Source organism: Cebidichthys violaceus, unplaced genomic scaffold (genome assembly GCF_023349555.1).
Source record: "Cebidichthys violaceus isolate CVI_PGR_0920_01 unplaced genomic scaffold, fCebVio1.0.p SCAF_120, whole genome shotgun sequence".
Lineage (NCBI taxonomy): Eukaryota > Metazoa > Chordata > Actinopteri > Perciformes > Stichaeidae > Cebidichthys > Cebidichthys violaceus.
The window spans coordinates 250,247-277,500 of NW_027176286.1; the positions used below are offsets into that span (position 1 = coordinate 250,247).

At 42.1% G+C, this 27,254-nt stretch overlaps 1 protein-coding gene across 5 annotated transcripts in view; it reads left to right on the forward strand.

Annotated features, from left to right (window-relative positions):
* The window catches only part of actn4 (actinin, alpha 4), a 62,786-nt gene that overhangs the window by 15,899 nt on the left and 19,633 nt on the right, over positions 1-27,254 (forward strand). For 3 of the 5 annotated variants that reach the window (XM_068706871.1, XM_068706873.1, XM_068706868.1), the window contains exons 2-8: positions 16,287-16,401; positions 17,601-17,720; positions 20,412-20,498; positions 21,526-21,613; positions 22,914-22,992; positions 23,235-23,316; positions 24,655-24,740. In XM_068706871.1, coding sequence (XP_068562972.1) covers positions 16,287-16,401; positions 17,601-17,720; positions 20,412-20,498; positions 21,526-21,613; positions 22,914-22,992; positions 23,235-23,316; positions 24,655-24,740 — 657 coding nt within the window. The remainder of the gene's footprint in view (positions 1-16,286; positions 16,402-17,600; positions 17,721-20,411; positions 20,499-21,525; positions 21,614-22,913; positions 22,993-23,234; positions 23,317-24,654; positions 24,741-27,254) is intronic. The other 2 variants (XM_068706870.1, XM_068706869.1) reach the window with 1 other exon arrangement.

The window sequence follows — 27,254 nt, forward strand, 5'->3', positions numbered from 1 at the left end:
CTGTGGTGTGATGAAACGATAGAAAAGAAGAAGTTAAGCATCCTCTGCGACGGTTGCCTAAACCTGCCTTTAGTTAGTCACCGGACCGCACTGTTTAGTTTAATTTCTTTTAAATTTACAACAGTGTTGGCAAGGTAATAATGACATGCATCAAAATGACAATAAATAGGTGGACTGTGCTGCAGTAAAACACTGATAACATGCGGCGATCAGAGAAGAGAAGAGATGCAGTCATAAGTGTATGAAGGTGACATCTAAAGAGCCAATCAGACTTTGTTGCTGGTCAGAAAACTGGTCCTGGCCCCTGAATACTCATCACTGCTGATGTTTCATTGGTCGTAACAACACAAACCATCAGCAAGGCCTCCGGTCTCAGACAGCGAGCACGTTTGAGCGGATGGAACTCATCATCGTGATCACTTCTCTTCTCCTGCTGTGTGCAGCTGTGTCCTGTGCTGCACATTGAGATTCATGCATGCCACATTGCATGACATCTTTTTGTATTTATTGTCTCAAAATAGAGATGATGGTGTAGGCCGTTTTTTTTGTAATATGTGAAAGTGTAAGAGTATGATTTCTGAGGGAAGATGCCCAATGGTAATACTGGATTTCTGATAAAGTATGCCCACCATCATCTAACACGATAACATAATAGCTAACGCATGTTAAAAAATATATGATTATCTAACTGACTTTGATGTAGTCACTATAGCCTCTGGCCCTGCTTTACCCTGCAATATCAAGACAACCAGATATGACTGGTGAAAGTAGTGCAGTGTGTTTGTGTCGAGCTGGTCTTGTGTGTTAATGGTGCTGATGAGCAGTAAACGCTGTAGCAGCAGCCATCACGTCGTCGTCATCATCATCATCATCATCATCATCATCATCATCATCATCAGCAGCGCTGTCATAATAGTGGACTTAGCATACTATGGTTCAGCCGGTTGTTACTCAACAAATGTGTGTGTACAAGCACACGGACACACCCGACGTTAATGGTTATTCACTTCACACTGGCACAGTAAATCACGTCCACATGTCGGTGAATCATGTTTTCCAGAAATATCAGCTCTGTGTTCACTCCAAATGAATTCATTCTTGACCTGTTTTTCTGATGCTCTTATCCAGACTTGTTGATGTTTCATATCATGTTTACCGGTTTTACCAGCCGTTGAATTCCACCGTAAAGCCACTATGAGGAACTTTTGTTTTGTGTTGATTTTGGCGGTCCCTGTAGACAGAAGCGGTAGTGTCTCCAAGCACCAGAGTCCCTTTAGAAAACCTTTTCTTTTTTATGGCATCAGTCTGGTTCGTTGCCATTTTCTGCACTTACAGAAACATGTTTGTCTCATGCTGGGAAAACCCATAAATGCCCAAAAAGCCCCAAGAGCCAGTTTGGCATCGAGACAGCGTAACGCTTTGTAACCAGAAGCGGGTTCGGTGGAGTGATTCCGTTTCCTGCTGCCTGAACTGATCAACAACAGAACGACAGAACTGTCGCGGCGCTCTGGAAAGATTCAGCCAGCGGTTTTAATAAAAGACCGACACAAACAGCTGACGCTTCGCCCTGCCAACTGCTATCGGGCCTGCCAAAGCTCCTGATTGAGACTGTGTAAAAACACAAACACAGAAGTGGGTGTGTGTGGTAATAATAATAATAATGACCTCAGCTCATTCTGTGATTGCAGAGCTCTGGTTTTGTAATGGGAGGTCAGGCTGAGGAGAGAAGGGAACACCGCTATGGCTACCGGTGGTTCTGGCTGCCCCGACCATTAAAACGCAATGACCCACTTCTACGTCACAGCAAGGCAAAAAGTCAACTCTCGTCAAAGTCAAAGGAGCGTCAGCGCTCTCTGTTGATTGTGATCATTTTTTCCAGATTTGTGGCCAAGTTGAGACTCGACTAGTGAGTTTTTCTCTCCTAAAGAAGGTGACGTGAAGGTAGATTCACTCAACTTGGACATGAAGCACGTTATTTGTTTCCTTATCTGTTTTTCTGTCCACCTTGTTTGTATATCCCCTGTTCACAATGTCCAGTTTCCAGGTGAACTCCATGAGCTGGATCTCCACGCGTTAGTCCGTGCTGAATGGGATCCTTAACTGGATGACGGTCACCACAAAGCTCAAATTTTTTTGGAGCAAACTTCATGGAGAACAATGAGGGTCTATCTTGGTCCAGCTCGGCTAAAACACAGAATCCGTTAGCATGTCGCTCACTAGCCAGTTTTTATCTGTCAACGTCATCTTCACTTCACTTATTCAGCTATCTTTAGCAGTTTAGCTAACAAAAATGTGAACTGAACACAGACACTTTGCCTCACCAAGTGGTGCGACACATGCAGAGTGAATGTAGGGAAAACACTGGAATGGATACTTGCTATTATTTTTGCCTAACTAAAAGAAACACACTTTGTTGACTGTGTGTTTGTGTAAATGTTTAAAAGTATATTCAGTCTTACTTTACTGTCGAGGGCTTTGAGGTAGTATCAAATATAGTTCAGTAAATGCAGTTGAAGTGGTGACACATCGATCAAGTCGTGTGTGTGTGTGTGTGTGTGTGAGTCAGTCAGTCAGTCAGTCAGTCAGTCAGTCAGTCAGTCAGTCAGTCAGTCTTCCCTCAAGAGTAGTGGAACTTTTCCAAACTCACACAGCGGTTGTGAAAACGAAGGACCGGTTGAGTCATTGAGTGGGAGGGTTTTAAGGCCCTCGATTGTAAAACGGCGTCGATCATTGCACCACCTCTTCTCTAACACGTGGTCGGTTACCTGAGGTGTGGCTTCTACAAGGAAGGACTGTGTTCAACAAGAGGAGAGTCCTGTGATTTATATCTCTCCTGGTATGAAGTGAATAATTCATCTTTTTGCCTGTGAAAGTGCAGTTAATTCAACTGAAGCATCATTTCACACTGAAGCGGGTTGTTTTGAACAGTTACTCCTTTTCTGATTTTAATTAATTTGGGCAGGTCCTCAGCATTTGGATGCCTGAAAAAACCGAAACGATTCCATTCAACTGCATCGTCGTCCGTTAGAATTTAGAAAATGATCCGAGAAACATCATGTTAGCCACATGAGCAGGTGTTCTTGCAGGGACCAAACAAGCAATTTGAACGTACTGTTTTGACAGAAGGCAAAAGATTTATACAGTTTCTAAATGATAACCTCGTCATCAATAACTCAAATTATGCTAAATTTCAGTCCTAAAATCTTAAAAATGTTTTGCTGTTCATTTGTCTGATAAGCTAGCAACAGAATTTCTTTTCTTTTTTACACCAATTACTTACACTTGTGAGCCCATGTGACCTCTCTTCACAAGCCTGCGTGATTCCTTTGAACCAAACAAATCTTTCTGCTGTGGTTCTGAGATCCTGAGAGTATAATTGGCAAGATACCGGTCACCTCTCACCTCCACAGACTTTCTGCAGTTAGCAGCGCCTTCCGTCCCACTAACCTCACTCAGCTTTCTACATGAGTCACCTCAGTTATTTGAATCAGCGCAGCAGGCTGAACTTCCTGTGCACGTTCCTCTCTGAGCCCATTGTTGGTGGACATGGAGGCTGTATACCTTCTGAAGTTTCCTCAGGGGTTAATGTTTCACGTCTTGTACAGTTGGGATTCATTCGCCGCATTCCTGGGGAATTAACATGGACATCCTCCCGCCCCCGCCGCTTCCTGTGCTGCGACTCTAAAGACAGGAAGTGGATTAGTTTGGCTGCTGATTGGCTGGGGAGAGGTGATGGTGTGATATGAGAGAAACAGACGCACACACTGAGGGGAAAACACTTTTGCTAAGTAATTCTGAGCTTGTGTGAATGAGATGTTTTTTCCTCTCTCCTCTTCAAGCTGATCTTATTCATCATTTTCCTTTTAGCTGCAGCAAAACTTTGTCTCACCGTATTTGGCATTTGACATGCAAAGACAGAAGGAAGGTTTAGGGGGAAACAAAACAGAAAAAAGGGCAACTGAATGGCTTGTTTGATTCCTTCATATCAGTTTCCATATCACTGTTGATATTAGAAGTACCAATTGAGTGCCCGCCCACATGTTGCAGCTTATTGGAGAGTTGAGGATCCTCACTAGGTCCGTCACGATTATTACTTTAGTGACTTATCCTACGATATGTAGACATAACCTCGTCATTTTTACTTATCGACTTATTGTACGATATATAGACTTAACTTAATTTTTACGTTATCAACTTAATCCTCAGATACATACAGAACAGAGATGTCATGCAGTTTCCTGCTTGGAGATTTAACTGTTTCTGGACTCCACAAGCGTGAACATAGTATGAAAGAGAGAGCTGAAGACGAGGGTGGTAAAGAGGAAGGAGAGGAAGTAGCTGAGAGCTGTACTAGACGAGGAGTCAGAGGGAGGAAGAACATAGCTGGCATTCCTGACGTCTCTGTCATGTTCAGCAGGGGTTGACACTCGTTCATCAACCATGTCCTTCTCTCCTCACCCCTCTCACTTTTCTCTTTTTTTGTTTACCGCTGGCACAAGAAAAATAATTTCACGAGAAATATTTGTGGTTTATTTTCCAACTGAAGTGGGTGGAGCCAGACAACACAAACCTATTTGATTTGTCTGCAACAACGGCAGATAAGTGATGCAGATGGAAAAAAAACATTCACATCTGGAAAGTAAGAATCCATAACATTTGCATTCAAATATATTTGTTTTGCTTCTCTCTGTACTCAAAACAACAGACCTTTAGTGTGTATGTAGTTTGTAAAACCTTGTACCCCCCCCACCTTTTCTGTTGTTGCCTCTCTTCCCTTCATTTCCTCCCAGAATGAGTCCCGGTGTCCTAATAAATCTCTCTTTACCCCCTCAGCCTCCTCCTGCACACAACTGTCAGCAAAATATTCAGATTATTTATGCACATTTTGAAGTAGCACCTTAGAAAAGCTGCACAGAAACTAAAAAACAAAACAAAACCGCGGACTGTTTTAACGCTCGCTCTGGGTGGTTTTGGGCTTTTGTTGAAATATTGTTGACATCTAAATATGTAACGGAATGGGCCTTTGTCGATTAAATGCTGACGTAGCAAACATTTTCCTCACATGACTGGTCAGCCGTTTCCCCCGTCGACGTCTTCGCAGATATTCCCGCGTGCGAATGCTTGTCTCTTTTTGCCGAGTTCAAACAAAGTCCTTGAAAACCCCTCTGTGTTTCTCTCTTAGATGGTGGGATGGTTTTGTTTACGCTTCACAACCTACTCTTCTTCTTCTACTGTTTATTTGCAGGATTACAGACACGTGTCTGCCAACATGGCGGCAACTTGTGACCAAACTACGCTTTAGCTGAGTTTAATCGCCTCAAACTAGAAGATTTCTAAACTGTGCTTACAATTTAGCGAGTGTAGGAGCCGCATTTAAGTTGATGTTTATGTATTTTAATTACTGATCTTTTTCTTTTAATTTTGTTAAATGCAAGTGTGCCCCGCCCACAGCTAGAGGAGGAGGGGGGTTATGGCGCATAGGGAGGTGGAGAAAGCGGGTTATGGCAAATACCGTTTTTGACCTCGGCCTCAGCCTGTGACAGCAACAGCTGATTAAAGGCAATCAAAAACGCTGACCCAAAGGACAAACAAACAACAGCATCTTATGTTCCCTTTTGTTTTACGTTGTAATAAAATACAAGTAATACTGAACCATCAGATCCTCTGGAGTTTATTTCAGGAAAGGCTGCGAGTCTAACGTGAGGAACCCAAACTCCACATAGTGGCAAAACCATAGGGCCAAACATATAGGGGTGAAAGAAACCACCACATTTAGAAGTTTTGCCAGTACAGCGAGTGTCCGGTATTCTCTCATTAACGGTTGAGGCTCTGGGTGGTATTTGCGTTAACAGACTCCTCCGGCTTATTGCTTCACGGCAGGTTACACCGACTACCTTTTAAGGAGGAGCGATTTCTTAATCGCTGCCCCCTTTAGAGCCGGAGTGATCACACATACTTTGGAGGATTCATATTTTTAATCTCTGGCTGATTTTCTTGTCTGTGAGTGAAGTACATGTGGTGGATTGGCTTAATGAACAGTAAGTATGTTCAGTCCAATTTCAAATAAAGACTTGACAATAAAAACCTCAGCACATGAGTAAAAAAATCCATCTTTTCTAAAAGTCTTTCAATGACACACCAACCTTTTTATACGCGCTACGTCGTGTATGATTGTGTCAGCCGAAATCCTCACCTAGAAAAGCAGTAGATTAAGACACGTGTGTCTTTTGTGGTGGACAGTGTCAACACACGGTGATGCAATGCTGACGCAACCGGCCCCAAAGTCCCCAGCAGTTAGTATTGAAACACAGCCGGACGACGTGGCCTCATAGTGTGGAAATATGCAACCGCAGATTTACTTTTTTTGGACAGACAAATCGCTTCAAAATGAGTATTTCAATCATTTACTTACATACAAATTTACTAATACCACACTGTAAAAAAACAGCTGTAACAAGTTAAAGTCCTGCATGGAAAATGTTAGTTAAGTCAAAGTATTCAAGTATTGTCAGGAAGATGTACTTCAGTATATAAATCTCCCTGTGACTATTTTATATTCTATAATTAGATTATCATTACTCATGCATTCATGTAAATTTACTGTAGCAGTTGGTTGAGCTGGAGCTTTTTTTACATTATGAACTATTGATGTTTTTCATTATGGATTAATCTAATTTTTTTCTTAATTAATCGATCGATTGTTTGGTTTGTGAAAATAGTGAAATATTCCAAAGTGACACCTGAGCCCAAAGTGACACCTTCACTATGCTTGTTTAGTCCAAACCTCAACATTATTACGATTACATTAACTTTATTAACATTAATATAAGGAAGAGCAGCTAATCTGAACCCATGGAATGTTTTTTTTGCAGATTTGCTGCCAATTGTTTCAACTGTACTTGTAATGTTTTCATATGTTTTATATGCATCACAAGTGACTTAATTTAACAGATTACATTCCACCTCTGATTATATTGTGATTACATCGTGACTTCACTGCACATAAAAATCTCTGGACGGTTCGATTCCCACCAGTTTCCTTCAGTCTTTGAGCCGAAAGTAGAAAGGAAACCTTCAGGTTTTTAAGCATGAAAGTTTTCATGTTCATAATAAAATTTGCAACGCAGAAAAATAATCCCTGTCTTTTAATTCAAATAAATTAATTTGCTACACAATTATTTGAGTTAGTATTAATAATTTGTTAGTATCACCTAGCCAGTGTGTCTTAGGTCGCTGATCCTAAAATAGGACACAGTCCCTGTTGGTGGAGGTGCAACCCGACCCAGTGACGGCAACAAAGACAGGAAGAGGCATAAATAAATGAACAAATGACCCCACCGCACCGACACGTTAGCCCTCCTCCTCCCCTTGTTTCCTCTCCTCACTCTCCACCTTTTTAAGTCTCCTCTCATAACACGCTAGCTATTCACTAAAAGCCAGCAGCTAGCTGCTGATTAATTTGGACTTTGGCCGATGAACAGACAAGTCATCATTCATTAGGATATATATATATATATATATATATATATATCTATCTCTCCAATCATCTTTTCTTCCTGTAAAACTAAATATGACGTGTGCTTAGATAGACTAGTACCAACCAATAATATTGTGACGTCCCTCCATCGACCAATCTGCAACTTTTGGCAACCAGGGAGGTGTTTGTGTGAAGCCACCGGCCTCTTTAGCTCAGTATCAAAGCCCGCCCACTTTTTAGCCGTCCAATGAAATGCGAAGGATTCGATTCGGCCGGGCAGCGAGCTCTCCTCCCTGCCGGAGCTTCCGTCTGCAGGTCGAAGTTCTTTAGGAGAAGCCGGGTCTGTCCGCTGACGTGCATTAAGACATTAAGGATACAGAAACAGCCACTCTTCTCCCTGATGATGGCGTTCCCTTATGAAGGTCCTATAGAGGCAGCAGTGTTAAACTGAGACTGTTCTCATAACCACTTAAAAGTTCCCCACATGAACTTTAATTATATTTGTCACATATGTTGTCTCTCTTCCTCCCAGTTGGCTCATTCATCACGTTTCCACTCCTCCTCCTCTTGATCATCTCCTGGCCTCCTCTCCTCCTCCTTCCCCCTTCTGCATTTCCTCTCCTTAATCCTCCCTCTCCATTTGTTTCTGTTATCTGCTATATTGCGTCTCGTCCTGGAGAGCCGTGCGTCCGTGTTAAGCTTGTTGACTCACATAATGGCATATCTGAAGGGCATTAGGCCGGCCAAGAAGCACACAGCAATTACATGTCTGTCAGCTCCCTCTGGTGTGTGTGTGTGTGTGTGTGTGTGTGTGTGTGTGTGTGTGTGTGTGTGTGTGTGTGTGTGTGTGTGTGTGTGTGTGTGTGTGTGTGTGTGTGTGTGTGTGTGTGTGTGCGCGTGCGTGCGTGCGTGCGTGCGTGCAGTCCAGACTTGACAGGGTTATGAGACCAAAACAAACTTCCGCTGTGCTTCATCTTCCTCGTCTTCTTCCCTGATCCATTCTTCCTCCTCTTCGCTGTGGCGATGGCACCACATCCATTAAAAAAAATGATGATAATAATAATAATTTCACAGTTAGTAATGCTGCCGTATGTCAAGACTTTTCTCACAACAAACAGCTGTTCACTGGTTTAGCTGCAGGCTAGTTCATCCTCCTCAGCCCCTCAGTTGTCACACACGCATGCACCGTGAAGCCCTGGTACCTGTGCCCCCCCGGGTTCAGCACAGTGACTCCAGAGCGGTGCAGCAGCTCTACAGTAGCGGGCCTACATATCCAGTTCCAATGGGGGCTGCATGGAACCGTGGAATGCAGTGGAATCTATTTCCTAGTTTGCGGTGTCTAGATTTCTGTTCCCGCTCAGCGTCGTTGTGGAAAGCAGGCGTCATGATGTTTGTTTCTCAAGTGGAGTTCGAGGAATCTTGAAGATGGTGATTTGCCTTGTGGTTTGCTTGACTTAATGGAGGACAGTTGTGACTCCCAACATTTTAAAATGTGGAGTTGAACTTTTGGTAGTCGACAGATGCTGCGAATGCATGTGGGAAACTTCTCCTCCCTGTATGTTGAGGCACAAAGACCAACCCGTCCTCCGCAGCGTCTGAAGCCAAAGACTGCGATGACGGTTAGTGGTGCCATGGTGTCGCACGCCACAGCCCCATTTTAGTTTTTTTTAAAATCCCCTCTAAGAATAGGAGGCCTTGTCAGGCCAGACCAGACTAGCTGCTGAGCTTTACTCGCAGCAGCCAGGCCTGCATGGTTTTGGTCTGGTGCAGCCGGTCCAGTCTAGTACGGCCCCGTCCAAAGTTCCTTGAGGTTGTAGCTCTCTGCCAGCAGGTCCCATAAAACTCTTTTAACTAGCAGTGTAAATCTTTTTTTTTTTTTTTTTTTGCAACAACTTGCCATCTGCTTTTGTTTTTACATTTGCGTTTTTTCGTTCTCTGGCGCTTCGTCGTGCCACGCCCGGGCTTCACCTCCACACAGTAGGCCTGTCAATACAGCCAACCTGACTATGTTTACAGGCACACAATATTAAGGCAGCGTTCACTAATGAATTGTATTTGGATTATATATTTCATTACATTGCAATTTTTTATTTCCAGAGTCACTTCCTAACCTCCCTGTGTCACTTTGACTTTTTTATATTTTTCACGACAGTCTCGCAGGTGTTGTGGAGGTGTTTTTTCAGCAGCAGCACAGTATGGAGGACAAACGCTGCTGCCTAATTAATTCAAACCGCACTTTCAAAAGGTGCAAACTGTCACTCTGCAATTGTTTTTTACAGGAAGTGACAAAAGACGTCTTTATGTGTCAGCAGTTTCGTCAAGTCACAGAGTCTCAACGTAGCAGTGAGATATCAAACCGTTAATTTTACCTAGATGAATTGCACAACTAGGCTGTGGTAAAAGAGTGCGTTTGCAGCTTGTGTGTGTGTGTACCGTGGCTGTGCTAAGAACTCATCTTGAGGAAGACCTTGAGAAAGATGTGTGGCTTGAAAGTACGAGACCTTTTTGACTTGTGAGAAGTGTGTTGCCTCGAAGAGGTCAAAATTCCAGCAACACGAAGTGTGAAGAAAGCGTAGTTGGAAGAACAGAAGTGTGTAACTGAGACTGTGTATAAGAAGTGGACGTAGTCATTGTGACTTCACCCATTGGTTTGTGGGCTGCTCTTTGGAAGCACTGTTTGGGCTTTTTGGCCATCGCCATATTTTTGCTACCGCTGTCTCGGTTCTTGTCCATCGACGTCTTTGTCCGTCGCATCTTGTTTTTTTGTGGAACCAGAAGTGACACAAGAGGATGGCGTTGGGTACAGCTAAATGCTGAACAAGGTTTTCTTAGGCGAGCAAAATCTTACTATTAACTTGACCTGAAAACACACAGTGAAAGGGGCTCATTTTTTAATGAAGCATGAAAATAAAGATATTTTAATAATATATTGAAATAGACTAATATGGTTTAGTAAAAAAACATTTTTTTTTTCCCCTCTGGAATATTTTCTAAGATCTGATAAGATGAATGTGTATTGATCCTCAGACGGGAAAATCTGTTGTTTCAACAGCACAAGCAGCAATACAGATATAAAGAGAAAGTAAAAACAAGAGTAGAATTTAAAGAAAACTATACAAGAGCATGTGGACACGAGAAGTTAAAGTGACAGTATAATAGCTGTTTGTTGAAGAGTGACACAGAGTAAGCAGTGTGGATGAGTCAGTGGAGCTGCCACAGAAACAGGCTGTCAGTGTGTGGAGTTGCTTTAAGAGCTCATTGGCGCTGGCAAGAAAGAAAAAGGGTGTGTGATCTACAAAACACACACACACACACACACACACACACACACACACACACACACACACACACACACACACTGCTGACGTGCAGAGAATGCACGGCACTAGAGCAATAACATTGTGTTCAACCTGGCTCATTCTTCCCAGGTATAGCAAGACACACCCTTATCTCTGTCTGTCTGTCTGTCTGTGTCTCTCTCTCTCTCTCTGTGTGTGTGTGTGTGTGTGTGTGTGTGTGTGTGTGTGTGTGTGTGTGTGTGTGTGTGTGTGTGTGTGTGTGTTCGCACCCTTCAGTATACATACAATTAGGTTGCCTATGTATTCAGAGAATTGCACATGCATTGAGACGTTGGGTGTGGGAAGAACTGGTGAAATAGTAGAAGAGAGCAGCACAGGTATACGATAGGTGTGTAGTGGAACGTCGATTCAAACACATTCCTGTCCTAGGAGTGGTGTGTGTGTGTGTGTGAGAGAGACTGATGCTGTCCACCCCTTTTCTGCTCTCTCTATGTAACTCCATATTTTTCAGTGCATGTGGGCGTTTTCACTGTTGTTTCAAATGGAGGCCTTTGTTTTTATATGCGTGTGCATTTTACAGTTTAAAATGAGTTCCTCTCTTTAAAACGAATAGCTATCTGAACCTTGACCTTTGACCTCTGTAGGGCCCATCAGGGTTGGGTGGGGGGGGTTCACACTGGTGTGTGTGTGTGTGTGTGTGTGTGTGTGTGTGTGTGTGTGTGTGTGTGTGTGTGAAAACGGAGATCAAACGGCTGACCCCAGTAGACCTCGTTAGGCTGCGTCTGTTTTTCCGCCCTCTGGCAGCAGTAAAGCAGCGAGGAGGCGGCTGTATATCTGCCACGGAAGACGGAGACACGTTGGACGACTTAACCGCTTCCAGATATTCACACAAACAAGGATGGCTGATTATGTCAAAAATTCAGAATGACAGCCTTGATTTTTACAGTAAAAGGGACGGTTCACCCAAAAAATCTGCGGGTTGTGCTTTGTTATGAGCAGTTTCATGTTGGACCTACGGTTGAAAGAAAATACTTCCTTGTACAAAGATGAATATGAACAGTACGCATTTTAACATCAGTCTATTGCACTTTGAGGCTAGATCTATGAAGAACTTTGTGCTCTTGTAAACAATCTAATCATACAACCCCGTTGGTTGTAAATGTACGGCGATGACACCAGTCACACCCACAAAGTGTGGTAAATGAGAGGGGGAGGGGGTGTCTGTGTTTCAGGACGGGTCGGTTAAGGACAGTCCGCCCTCAGGTTGAAGGTCTTGCAGGGAGTCCCTCCCACTCACCCTGTGAGGCTGCTTTGATAAAGATTTTCTCTATAATTTTATTAGACAATGATAGATGTAAGAATTGGCCGCCGGTAGATAAAATGGTGACTGTTACAAATCGAGCTTCGGACGTGTAAAATCACCAAAAGCGGCTCTAACACATGTCACCGTGATGACACGTTGGGGTTCAGCAGTGACCTCAAACGGCGAGACGAGAGCTGCTGCGTGAAATAGTGATGTCAGCGAGGACGTTCTCCACCGTGGCTACAGATACCGGAGGATGAGAGTGTGGCGCAGAGCAAAGCTGGGTGTTGAGAAGGCGCCGCGCAGACATCAGCTTGTTATCTGTGTCCTCAGCTCAGAGCAGAAATCCTCTGGACTGATCACACACACACATACACACGGAGCAGCTTTAACAGGCTTCATTGGCACTCGCCCCATTTGGTCAGTTCACTTTTTAAGTCGGTCGGTTCGGCCAGTAGATATCCATGACAATCAAAACTGAAACTCTGATGCGATAAAGACTGGTAAACTAATATTTAAACTAGCATTTTAAACTGGGTTATTTGAAAGCCAGTCGAGGTGAAGCAGTTGAAATGATGCTTGCAGGGCCTCAGACTTACTTTCCCAGTTGGTCGCACCAGTACCAGATTTGGTTGCACCCTTTTTTTCTGTTACAGCACAACATGAGTCAATGCTCGGTCTGTCCCTGCTGCTTTCATCATCAGTGGCGTCAGAACCTCTCGTATTCTCCCCACTAGCCTCCTCTCTGTCATTTTTGCCTTTTAGAATTATCAGCCATGTGCTGCTTCATTTTCGGAAAACGGTAGTAGATGGTGGCTGATGTCTCTAATCCATAATGATGTGTTTGTACAAGGGGAGTAGTTCACCTTGCCAGAGATATCACACGATAACGTTGTCACATGCTGGACCTGAAGCTGTTTTTGTTCCTGTTGTGACAAGAAGACCAGAATTGTTGTAGCTGCATTCTTGTGTCCACCCAGCATGGGTGCGTGTGTGTGCGTGCGTGCGTCCGTCGTCAACAAGCAGCAGCACCACACCTCGTTGTCCCGGAGTGACATCAGCTAGCCAGAGGTGTGCTACGCCCCCCCCCACCATGATCAAAGCTAGCTGAACACTGTCACATACTCGACTACAGGGCTACTGTAAGCTACGACGAAGCCGGGCTGAAGTGCCCTCGAGCAAGGCGCAGAGCGGCTGACGGGGGTCTGACCTCCGGTCCTTCAGAGGGAGGCGGATGAAAGCCGTGGGCAGAAACCCCTCGTCGTTCCTCTCTTCGCTCTATCCGGTTTTAGGTGGCAATTCAGAAAGTGATTTGTTTTTTAGATTAGAGATATTCATTGTGTTCATTTGATGGTCCACCAACAGCTGCACCTCCTCTTCTTTAACAAACCTGTTAAACATCTGTTACAGTCTTGGAACATGCAGTCTGTTGCATCATACAAACCCTGAAAAATGTGAGGTTCATAGTAAAGTTTGTAGAAAGTACTTTTCAAACAAAGTTTCAGGGTGAGATGACTGTGTGAATGTTGTCGTTGGGGTTGGGAGATGTGGCCACACTCTTCTATCCAGATATAGTTCCTTTCATATCTTTCTGATTATAAATGTCACCATATAGCATGTTTTCTGCTTTGTGAAATAACCACGTCTTAAAGTCTATTTTTTTCTCCTGTGTGAAGTAAATACTTGAAAAATAAAGAGTATTTTTCTCACATAAATGAGAACTTTGATGCAAAATGAACACAACAGTAAAACACTAGATTCAAAATAATATAAGCACAGGTCTATTCCATATCTTATCGAAAGAGGGACAGCAAACGTAGTATGAAACTAAAAACGATTCAACAAATCGACTCCATAACCTTGCTGGTTATTATATTATTGCCGTCGTTGAGTTCTTTGTACTTCTTTCAGACCTGCTCTGTTTACGTTCGGTGTCATTGCTATGTATTGAACGTGTAGCATGATCGTGTCACACAATGTTATCTGTTATCTGAGGGTGTGTATGGCCTCCACATTGTTTTATTCAGTTCGTTGGAAACAATGTCGTAAAAATTACAACTGAAAAACATTTTTACACAGTCACGTCGTCCAGCCCCAGTTGTGCACTTTACCAAATTCAATTTTTTTTATTAAAATCATAGAAATACTAAATGTATTGTAGATGCTTTATGATGCTCACAAACCGGAAGGTTCTTTCATCTTTGCAGTGCAGAGATCAGTGACAGTGATGGATGCAGCTCCACTCTGATTGTCTGCTTTGTGTTGAACTAAGCTGGAACTTCCTGTCATTGCAGTGCCACTTCCTGCTGCATTGTTGTGTGTGTGTGTGCGCGCATTGTCTTTCTGCCCCCCCCCCCCCCCCCCCCCCCCCCCCCCACACACACACACACACACACACACACACACACACACACACACACACACACCACACAACTTTGTCTGTACCTCTGTTTGTTTATGTGAAATGTATCTCCCCTTCCTTCCTCCTTAGTGTATGTACTGATCCAGTGTTAAATGTGTGTGTGTGTTGGGGGTTGGTATCGGCCTATCTGGGGGAGGGTCACACACAGAGCTCAGGGAGAGTACAGATGGCTGAAGGGTGCTATTATCCAGGAGGCTCAATGGGTGCTTTGTGAGGGTGTCCGTGGTGGGACGGGGGGGAGCTGGGCAGGGCAGCAAGCCCCCTGTCATGTTTGTGAACACACGGCGCAGGAGAGCGGTGGAGAAAGAGGAGATGTAAGGGTCGATAGATACTTGCTCACTTTCAGCGGTGGTGTTCAGGGGTGGAACAGTGGTTGATCCGTTCCGGTCATACCGGAGCTAACGGCTAACGTACGGAGGTTCCATAGAGTTCCATTATCTGGAGCCTTGTATACCAGCTGCTATAACAAAACAAGACGACAACAAAAATGATCCGTATCAGCCAATACATCGACAATTGGTATCAATGGCACAAAAATGTTATCGTGGGCATCTCTAAAAGTTATATTTGCTCCTTTTTTTTTTTCTTCAGCTGATCCGATCTGTGACTATAAACCCTGATAAGAGCCATACTGAGTTCTGTAAACTGCTGCACCACAAGTGGCATTATCTTCAAAGTTTTGTAACTGCTGGTGTGAGTCTGAAGTGAAGCAAAAGTGAAAATAGAACGGCAAATAACCATCAGTTTCCTCATCAGTCCATCTGAGGGCCGTCCTCCACCAGAGAAATTCTCACTCCACTAACACTCATAAGACTTTGCCAATTAATCGATTAGTTGATTTAACATGTAAAACAGAGTTTCTCCTCAAAGATGCAGCCAGAGTTCATCTCTACGATTTTAAAATAAGTTTTTAAGTCTATGTATTGTCTGGAAATGGTGAGAACCGCTCATCTTTATCCTCCAGTCCAAAAGTGAAACGTATTGAAATAAAGATGAAATATACAACTAAAGAAAGCATCAGCAAATTCTCAGTTACGAAGCTGAAACTACTAAATGTTTCTTGTTCATTATACTTAACTGTCTGTTTTATCTCCTTTATTTTCCCGCTGGGGGAAAAACCTACATTCCTTCCTTCCTGTTCTTGGTTCCTTTTTCCTCCTCCCCTCACATGACGGATGTTCCCCCTCTAAGGTGTATTACATTTCAGCCGTTATGCTTTATAACACGTATTTTGGTCACTTGGCATTTTTTAGGCATTTCCCCTGAGTTATGTAACAAGTCAGGAAATAAAATAGTTTTGACACATTGATGATGAGCCATAAGTATGATTTCTGACTGAGTGGCGTGACAAAAGTTCTCCGGTCCCGTGCCTACCTCAGTGCCACGAAACTCCTTCACAATAAAATGATTCAAAACACATTTCTGAAGAATGCTGGCGAACCAGAAAAAAAAACGTGAATTCTAAGCAGCTGTTGACGTGTGAGATTTGTGCTGCTGCAACGCCACATTTTCATTGTGACATACAGCGTAAATTGTTCTTTGATGTCACTGGCCACTCTCATTTCTTAGCTGTAGGTATTGTTATAACATCTGTCTCCTCCCCTTTTTTCTTCTGCTACTTCCTGTCATATCAAAAGCGACTCCCTGACCTTCCTTCCTGTCCATTGAAATTAATTTTCTTTCATTCTCGATTTGAAAGTGGTTTTAAAAGAAGGAACAACCAACAAACCGAACGGGCTCTGAATAATCACCATGTGCCTCCTGTTTCTGTTCACTCTCACGCAGACGTTCACGGCGTGGTGCAACTCCCACCTGAGAAAGTCCGGCACGCAGATAGAGAACATCGAGGAGGACTTCAGGGATGGGCTCAAACTCATGCTGCTGCTGGAGACCATCTCAGGTAACTCGTCTGTAGAGAGAGTCAGGCTGCCGAGTGGGGACGTTTTGTTTTTTGTTTTTTTTTAATATATATCTCGACTAAACCGGCTGTAGGGACGTCTGACGTTTATCACAGAAGCCGCAGGGAAAGCCGTCGAGCCCACCACACACACACACACACACACACACACACACACACACACACACACACACACACACACGTCACTGAGCTATCAATCAAAATGTTGTTAGTTGTTTAAGATGCACAACGTTCCGGGGCGTGGTCGCTCACAGTGCACAGCCTCAGCATGGACCCACAGACTGTATATAAAGATGGGCGACATGACAGCTCCTCTAAAATGAATCCCAAACAACTCAGCCCCCTGGTGGTTGGCTGCAGTACAGGTCCCAAAGTCCTCCCAGTTAGAGGCCAAAAAAATAAATAAAAATCAAAGTAAACGTGGAATAGATTTCTCCCAAATATGCTGTCTGTGATTTTGGGGAGTTCTTGTCACGCTGATGTATTTTAAAGTGTTGCTTGGAGAAATGCACGAGAGAGGAGCTGCAACTTAGACTCTCCTTAACCGTCTGGGTGATAGAGCGTGTGTCAGTTTGATCATAAATATATTTATAGTAGAGGACTAAAACGGCAGTCCACAAACCAATGGGTGACGTAACAATGACTACGTCCACTTCTTATATATAGTCTATGGGCAGCGCCCGTATCTGGCATACTTTGTCTTTACTTTTGTGCAGTGGAAGGAAGTGGAGACATGTAGCCCACCTGTATATACAGTATCTATTGACCATAGAGAACCTGCTCCAGATCTGTCACTGTAAGACTGCAGTCCTCTCCTTGTGTTTAATAGCAGGTTGTAGATCAGTAGATCATCATATAAACTGCTATAATAAAATCTGACTTCCTTCACATTCACTCCAGTTTTTTTTTTCTTTTCTGCCTTGAGCGATGCCATCGTCCCCTCTGTAACTCTAACTGTCCTGATGGAGTGTGTTTCTGCTGAGCCTGTGGAAACATGCTCAGCTGTCTTCACCGCAGGAGCTAACTGTTCACTTTTTGTGTGTGTGTGTGTGTGTGTGTGTGTGTGTGTGTGTGTGTGTGTGTGTGTGTGTGTGTGTGTGTGTGTGTGTGTGTGTGTGTGTGTGTGTGTGTGTGTGTGTGTGTGTGTGTGTGTGTGTGTGTGTGTGTGTGTGTGTCCACAGGCGAACGGTTACCCAAACCTGAGCGAGGCAAGATGAGGGTGCACAAGATCAACAACGTTAACAAAGCCCTGGACTTCATTGCCAGCAAAGGAGTCAAGCTGGTCTCTATTGGAGCAGAGGGTAAGCGTATAAAAAGAGGACCCCCATAAGACAGCTGCACAGCATACTGATGCTAAAGTAATATCTCACACATGTACAGTAAAATGAGAAAATTAATTTCAATAAGGATGGCGTAACAGCTGTCTTTTTAAGAACACAGAACCTGCTCCGTCTTTTTAAGAACACAGAACCTGCTCCGTCTTTTTAAGAACACAGAACCTGCTCCGTCTTTTTAAGAACACAGAACCTGCTCCGTCTCTTTAAGAACACAGAACCTGCTCCGTCTTTTTAAGAACACAGAACCTGCTCCCTCTCTTTAAGAACACAGAACCTGTCCTGCCTCTTTAAGAACACAGAACATGGTCTGTCTCTTTAAGAACTCAGTATACGTTTTTGAGCATTTAGTTGATCAGATCTTTTACTATTGCAGCTCCAACAGAACTTGTAATGAATGTGCTTCACTCAGCTTGCACATCAGACTTAGAAGGTGAGACAGCAGTAAGACACCTTCTTTTGTGCCTGTCCTCCTTCCTGCTGATTGAGGACACAGGTCCAGGGCAATGATATCGTGTGTGTGTGTGTGTGTGTGTGTGTGTGTGTGTGTGTGTGTGTGTGTGTGTGTGTGTGTGTGTGTGTGTGTGTGTGTGTGTGTGTGTGTGTGTGTGTGTGTGTGTGTGTGTGTGTGTGTGTGTGTGCGTGCGTGCGTGCGTGCGTGCGTGCGTGCACGGCAGCTGGAGGAGTGTGACCTTTATTCCTACTTCATCAAGAACACGTGACGTTCTTGCCAAATGACACTGCTGATACTGATCGCTATTGAACTCAAAGTTGCCCAAAATACTGCACCACCAAACACACTGCACGTTGTGAACTCTCACACACACACACACACACACTCTCTCTTTCTGGCCTTTTCTGAAAGCAACCCACTAAAGGTCATCTAGTGGAAACCAACAGTGAGACAAATGCTAACATAGAAAATGGAAGAGGAAAGCAGTGAGGGATGATGGCGATGAGAGAGGAGGAAATCCTACAGAAACATTTTAGAAGGACACATTCTGGTTCCCATTTGATCTTCAGGGACTTCAATCTTAAAGGACTACTTCATCCCCAAAATCATTTGTTTTATCAGCTATTCACCCTGTATTCTAGAATTCTTGAAGAAAACTTCTAGAAGAAAACTGTCTTCACGGTGAACGGAGAATCCAAAAACAAAAAAATTTAATTCTTTATTAATTGAAGGAAATGCAGTAAAACTATATAAAAACATTTGTTTACGAACTCTCTCACGATGCATGCTGTATAATCCAAGTGTCATTTATCCGGTTGTATTACTTACTACTGCTTCCAAAACACATGCATCTTCACTGATTCTTCAAGATTTTTAAGGTAGCACGGGGTGATTTATTAAATGAATTGACATATTAATGCTCATTTTGTGGGCGAAGTATTCCATTAAACTTTCCTGTAATACATTTAAAGGACAACGTTGAGGAGACACAGTGGAAAAATAGGCTTTTTTTCTAAATCGCAGAACAAAAAGAAAAGATTTCCATTACTAAATGGGACATTAAGCTCCTCCAGCACAAGTAGAAATTAGGGATGCACGATAAAATATTAATATTTAGATAAATATTAATCGTGATCACCGTTTTGGCTTCCACAATTAAACGGACACGATCGTGATATTGATGTTTTTTTAAATACTCCGCTCGTAGAAAACTCACTGCATATCAAATCAAGCGCTCCCTAAACTAACCAGCTACCAGGGAGCGATCCAGATGTTTTTGCATCCCTTTTTAGGCGAGCCATCCTGCTGCTGCTGCACATCGTATAATACAACAGAGAGCAGGAGAACAGAATGAAAATGCACTGAATTCAAAAGAATCAATTTATAATAGTGATAAATAATCGTGATCTCAATATTGATCAAAATAATTGGGATTATCATTTTGGCCACAATCTGAGAGTCAAACACAGTAGTCAAATAGAACAGGAAGAACGTTGGAATGACAGCGAAGTGAGTGTGATGGACTAGCTAGAGGATGAGAGTAGGACAGCACTGATGGACCAATGGTCTCAGGTCTGTGTTTGAGCTGTGAGTGGAATGTGACCATTACAATACATTACATTACAGTCATTTAGCAGATGCTTTTATCCAAAGCAACTTACAATTCAGTATGTATCTACACACCGTAGACACAGCTACGGGAGCAATTTTGGGGTTAAGTGTCTTGCTCAAACCATCACTAACGTTTGTGTGTATGAGAGAGAGACGGAGAGAGAGTTAATGTCTTGAATGAAGGGTTAGTTGTTGAGCAGGTCGGCTTTAAGTCTGTTATCATTTAAACATAAAATAATTACGTAAATTTAATATGCTAATGTGTCTTGATTAATATAGTGCACAGTGGCTCATGTAGTTAATTTAGACAGAACTTGCAGACTTTTATATTCCCCCATCGACCAATCGATTGGATTAAACAGTTAACTGCGTTTTATATCTACGACGTATGAATTTTATTTTATGAAAGACATGATGAAAGCATCTCACTTGGAAGAGAAACTGAAAGCTGTGGGACATTAAGTGCAGCTGTGTGTGGGTGTGTTGGCATTATTAAATGAAATAGCAAGGTTGTACAAACAGCAGTGACGGACGGTGAATGTAGACACAACAAAAGAAATGTGGTGATTGATTGACTATTTTTTTTTTTGTAGAAATCGTGGACGGAAACGCCAAGATGACCCTGGGAATGATCTGGACCATCATCCTCCGCTTCGCCATCCAGGACATCTCCGTAGAAGGTACAACTTCTTGAGGCTTTCAGTTTGCATAAACTCATTCAGCAGCAGCAGCTTGGCAGATAAGTGCCTTGCTCAAGGGCTCTGTTTTCAGGATTATAAAGGCAGGGTTGGTAATCTTCTTAAAAAATATTTTTGATATTTTTGTTGAAAATTCTCATGACATCCTGACTGCAATCAATGAATCAAATGCTCTGATCAAAAAAAAGAAAAAAGTCCATCTGAGTTTTCCTCAAGCTGCTAGCTTAACAGCTGTGAGTGCTAACAACAGCAACGTTATGCTCATTTTGGGGCGTGGCTCTGGAGGGAGGCCTGAAGGGGACGGGCTGTCGGTGTTGACGACTTGACGACTTCCTCGCTAGATTTAGCAACTTTTGGAGCTACTGTTGCTACAAATTTGCTTTTAAGCTAAGCTAAAATGCCTGTTCATTTGGTGCAACTCAAAGGGTTTAATCATTTTAAATTTAAGGAATACTTGGTTATACAATGGAAAAACTGCTACACATTTTAAACTTTTTCAAACCAAGTCTCCCCACTAATAGTTGTATCCATTAGCAACTAATCTGTCAATATGTTTTTCAATGAATCCATGAACCGTTTAGTCTGAAAAATGTCAGAGTATAAGTTCTCAACTTCAAATGAAACCCAGGATGCTGCATTTAGACTGATAGAGCTGCGGTGACTCTCTGCTGGCTAATGAGAAACCGTCTGTGTTGAATTAACTCTGGTGGGTGTGGGCCACCAGAAGCAATATTGAGTAATATTTGTTAGATTAGTGGCTGATACGTTTCTTAATGTTTGTACGGGCACACGCAGTAAACAACATCCCTCACTCCTCCAGTCCGCTGAGGATGGAAACAGTTTATATTTAGCTCACATCATACACAGGCACCGCCGTATTTTTCTTTCTGACGGGGCACCTTTCATAGAAATAAAATAAGACATTTTCTTCTTATCCTCCTTGTCTTCTTCTTCTCTCCTGCTGCTCCTCCTCTCTTCTCCTCCTCTAACTCCTTCCTCCTCATTGCAGAAACTTCTGCAAAAGAGGGTCTTCTCTTGTGGTGCCAGAGGAAGACCGCTCCCTACAAGAATGTCAACGTGCAGAACTTCCACATCAGGTCTCACACACACACACACACACACACACACACACACACACACACACACACACACACAGAGAGAGAGAGGCACAAACACTAAGTTTGGACATATCTAACTTTTTTTTTTCAGGGTTGTTAGTGTTATTATTGTGTGAAAGGTGTTGACAGTCAATATTTCAATGAATTTATTGATTGTTATCATTAATGTACTGCTACTACTACTCATAATAATAATGGATTAAATCAATTGTATTTTTAGTAATTAATTATATATTAATTAAAGAGCACTCCCATTATAATTCAGAGCAGTTTATTTTTAAGTGATTAAGGCCTCCTCTTACAAGGGTCTGGGGGTGATCCAAAGCTGGATCAATCCATAATAAATAAAATAAATAAAAACTTTTAAGAAATAAATGAATAAATAAAGTTCCATCATAGGGGGATTTTTTTTTAGCAAAAACCTAAAGAACGACTCCATCTTTTTAGATATATGTTCCCCTTGTGCCCCTGCCCCCCGTGACCTCCACCAGGAGGCCACATTCCCACCAAAACCTAACGCGGACTGAACCCGATTTCCCGTTCTTTCGCTCCCTGACGGGGCCCTGGTTGTGCTTCGCTGTCAGTGGACTGGACGGCCCTCCACATTACTTTTTTTTTTTTTGTTATAGTTGTTATTAATAACAGCTCTGGTAGTCGCAGTAAATAAAAGATCAGTATTAGCATTAGTGTACGACACACAGAAATATAACTCAACACATACAGACTCTCACTTGTCCCGGAGCAGCATGTAGTGGTTTATAAGTGAATGTGTTTGGGGATTTGTATGCACATATCGATAGACTCACCATACCACTGTTAATGCTGAATGAAATAAAATACTCCTGACATGGACTCCTATAATGTGTAGAAAGGTCGCCCCCTGTTGGAGAAAGAGAAACATGTTTCACTTCTCTGAAGGAGTCAGAAGCCACCACAGAAATGTGGTGTGCATGTGTTTGTACATTTAAGAAGCAATAGAAGAAGCTGTGTAAGGCACATACGATGTACAAAAAACATTTTCTATTATCAGTGCTTCACTCGAAACCAAGCAAAGACCAGGTCTAAGTTAAGACCAGGGTTCATACAGTCCTGAAAACCTGGAAAAGTCATGGATAAATGAATAATAAAAGGTTACAGGCCTGGAGAAGCTTTGGTTCAAGCGCAACTTTTCTTAGGGTTAGGCTTAACCCCCTAACCACAGCTGGTTCTGTGATGTATGTTAGGCATCTCACATGTTACCCCTCCACCTCACACTCTGCTCATCTGTTCTCTCCAACAGCTGGAAGGACGGTCTCGCCTTCAACGCTCTGATCCACAGACACAGACCGGATCTCATCGATTATGACAGCCTCAGAAAGGTAGACCGCCTCACACACACACACACACACACACACACACACACACACACACACACACACACACACACACTTACACTACCGCTGGACATCAACACTAAACCCAGCCCAGACCCAAATGTTGTAAAGTCTTTGCATATTGTTACGCAAACTAGTAAAGTTTCAAATGACCACTAATCAAAAACTTGCTGATAAGAATAAAAACAACATGAAGTTGTCTTCTGACGATGTGATTGGTTGTCTAGGATGACCCGGTGACCAATCTGAACAACGCCTTCGAGGTGGCTGAAAAGCACCTGGACATCCCCAAGATGTTGGACGCAGAAGGTAGGTTCTGACGTGTGTGTGTGTGTGTGTGTGTGTGTGTGTGTGTGTGTGTGTGTGTGTGTGTGTGTGTGTGTGTGTGTGTGTGTGTGTGTGTGTGTGTGTGTGTGTGTGTGTGTGTGTGTGTGTGTGCTGTAATCCACTCTACTGTATGCAAACTGTTTTCAATGAGTGGCTGTGTTTACATGCACACAACAAGGTGACTGTGATGCGAGTGGGCAGTACTCTGTAATTTTACAACCCGTGTATTATATTTTTCAAGTACTCGTACTCCAGTTTTCAGCTGTGATTCAAATTGTGAGCAGATTTAAACAGGAACAGCTTCCTGTTTCAGTGTCAAGTGTTTATAACAAGCTGGAATATCAACAGGCAACATATTACTTTATCAAAGCTCTTCTTCAAACTTCACAGCAGAAACAGAAGGTTAGTCTAGATTTAGCACTGTTGAACATCAGCTGAACTAATCCCAGTTTAAACCTCTTCAATCTAACCACTGAGTAGACTGCAGACCCACTCAATATTTAGAGCCCAGTTCAGTAATGATGGCGGGTCACTGAAGACTAATTCTACATCCAATTCAACAGTATTCTCCAGTTGCGTAACACTGAGGGGATGTCAGCTAAATGGATGTTTGAATCTTTTAATTTTTGAAGAAAAGAAGAAACATCAACATAACAGCTGAATCATAATTTTTCAACAGGAGTGAACATAGTTTGCAGGTCCCAATGCTTTCTGATGTAGTGAAACTGTAACACAGACCAATTTATGATCACTTAACACGTTTGAGTGATTTTTTTTTTTTTTTTTTTCTCCAAAAAAGAAAATTCTAGCTTCTCAAATGTGAATATTTTCTGGTTTATTTACTCTCTGTCACAGTAAACTGAATATATTTGAGTTGTGGACAAACAAAGACATTTAAGGACGTCATCTTGGACATTTTATAGACCAAACAACTAATCGATCAATCGAAAATAATCAAAAAGATAAATTTACAATGAAAACAATCGCTGAATTTTCTTATTGCCTCACTTCCATTACAGTCACAGTGTTGTTGATCTCCAAATGCACTGTTATATCAAGGTCTGTCATCGTCAGGATCGATGGAGCCTCCTTCCCCTCCTCCTCTGTCTCCTCTCATTCTTTGGATTGTAAAAAAAAAAAAAAATTTCTTTGCATTTTCTTCTTGTTCTAAAATATCCCACTTCCCCAAAAAATTAAGGTGTGTGTGTGTGTGTGTAATATGTGAATGTATGTTCCTTCATGTGTGTCCTGTGCTGTGTATAATCGTGTGTGTGTGTGTGTGTGTGTGTGTCTTCATAACCACGGTCTCCCCCCTTGTAGACATTGTGAACACTGCTCGTCCGGATGAGAAAGCCATAATGACTTATGTGTCCAGTTTCTACCATGCCTTCTCTGGAGCACAGAAGGTACCCTCTGACCCCCTGACCATGACCCTTTAACCCGCCCCCCTCCTCGTTACTAACAAGGTGCTGCTTCCTGTCCAGCATGGCCTCAGTCTCTCGACAGCGCTGCTAAGCCCCCGAACCTCGACAAGGACACTGGATTCATGGGCACATAAACACACACAAGCTCAAATAGTGTGACTGTAACCATGCTGGGGAACACAGTAAATGTTCTGTCGTCTTGTCGAAATGAGTCCAAAGATTGCAGAAGAACGCAGCTAAGCTTCTTGGTAGCACTGTTTTTAGAATGAATTACTATTATCAAGACAGTATTGGTACATCGGTGTTTGCAGCAGCCAGACTTTTTAACCACTAAGTTAACTATTCTATTTGTAGAATAAGATTCTGGTGGTGGCTTCATAGGATTGTTTCCCACTTGTGATCCAAACAAATCCAATATAATATCCTATATAAGTCCAAAAGTCAACATTGATACATACTGTAGATATTTGTGATAATTTCCGAAATTCCCGACATGTTTTTATCAAACGGAATATTCTGCTTCATATATTTGTTGGCTTGTATCTTCAAAAATATTTGCGGTCAAAAGTTTGCTCTCCTGCTTGCTTCACAAAAAGGATCACACACCTATATTACAATGGTGGTCTAGCAGCAATCTAACAGCACCATGAACTAAATGAATACAATCTAACAGCACCATAAACTAAATGTATACAATCTAACAGCACCATAAACTAAATGAATACAATTTAACAGCACCATAAACTAGATGAATGCAATCTAACTGCACCATGAACTAAATGAATACGATCTAACTGCACCATAAACTAAATGTATACAATCTAATGGCACCATGAGCTAAATTAATACAATCTAATGGCACCATAAACTAAATGAATACAATCTAACGGCACCATAAACTACATTTATAGAACCACAATAATAAAAACATTTGTTCAGGGCAACTCTATTTGTTTTGTTTATAATGGAATAATTTGTTTATAAACTATATATTGTCATAGTTGATAAGAGAAGATAACAATTACACTGCTAATTTTAGTAAACTATAAACTGTTGCTGCACACAACATTTTATATACTAAATTTTTTGTTGTTAATGATTATCAAATCTGTAAACCTTTAAGAAATCCTTTGTAAAGCTCTCTAAATATTACATAGGTGTGTTTCTTCTTATTTTGTATTTGTGAAGCACTTGCACTGTTTAGTGCTGTGTAAAAGAAATCACTTTAAGTCGAGCGTAAACCTTTGCTGAGATATCAAAGCATTTCATGATTGAGTGATGAGGGTTTTGATCCCAGAATTGCAACAAACGCTTGTGATTATCACTCATGTAAAATAATTGTTCAAATTTAAGACCGTTGGTGCATTCAGTAGCATCTTTTAGAACGAAAATAATGTCTCCGCATGTGAATTTTACTATTTGATCTCCTGTCACTCTCTTCTACCCTCCCATCTCTCGTTCCTCTCGTTCACCACCACCTCCTCTTATTTAGCCTCCCCTCTTCTCACCCCTCTCCCCTCCCTGTAGGCCTCTGACAGGAAGCCAGTTGATGCGTCTCTTGTTTTGCTTCCCTTCCTCTAATTAATTTTCTGGCTCATTCAGAACTTGTTTGTGAGCCTCTGCAGTCTCAGGAGACGGCCGTGTGCGTGTGAACTTGTTCCATGTGCAGCTGATTCTCCTTCTTGAATTATTCACACAGAGTCAGACACAACAGAGAGAGTTTGTATTTGTAGCAGCTTTGAACAATTAGAAACAAACTCGTAAATCTCTGGACGTGCTGCTTTTGTCAGCGTTGTACTTTATTTTTTTACATCACACATAATCCTGTTCACACAAAGCTTTTTATCAACATCTGGTGTTTTCCAGTTAGTTATTCTTCCCAAATGTCCAAGTGAACGGTTACAGTTGAGACCCTGAAGTTATGTCGCAGTCATTTGTTAGGCGTAACAAAAAGATGTTAGTTTAATTTCAAAGGAAACGTTAAAGCATTTTGTGCTGTTTTTACAAATGAGGAATCTGCTGAATCAAATCAAATCTGCAGACTTCAAACCGAGAGCTGAATTGAATGATTGTATTTGTTTTGTTCTGTTGTTTAGTATTGGTTTGTAAAATGTCAAATATTGAAGCATATATACTAAAGTGCAAAGTCGCTTTTTTGCCACATAATATGAAAGTACTAATGACAAAAACTGTTAGAAAAAATTTATCAACCTGCATGTTAATTGCACGAACAAAAACAACTTTTTGCTTGATAAGTGAACCTATTAAAAGATGAGTTATCGCCATTGTAGAGTTTTAGCTCTAATTAAACCCTTTTATTTTTGGGAAACTTTTTTGCCATGCGTTTCATAGTTCTGTATCAACTTGTAGTTTCAGACCTCGGAGCATATATAATTATTATTTGGTGCCTCCTGATCATGTAATGGCATCAGTCCCACCCGCTGAATGAACCTTCACACTTTGAATGATCTGCTTTGAGTAAATTTGCCTCAAACG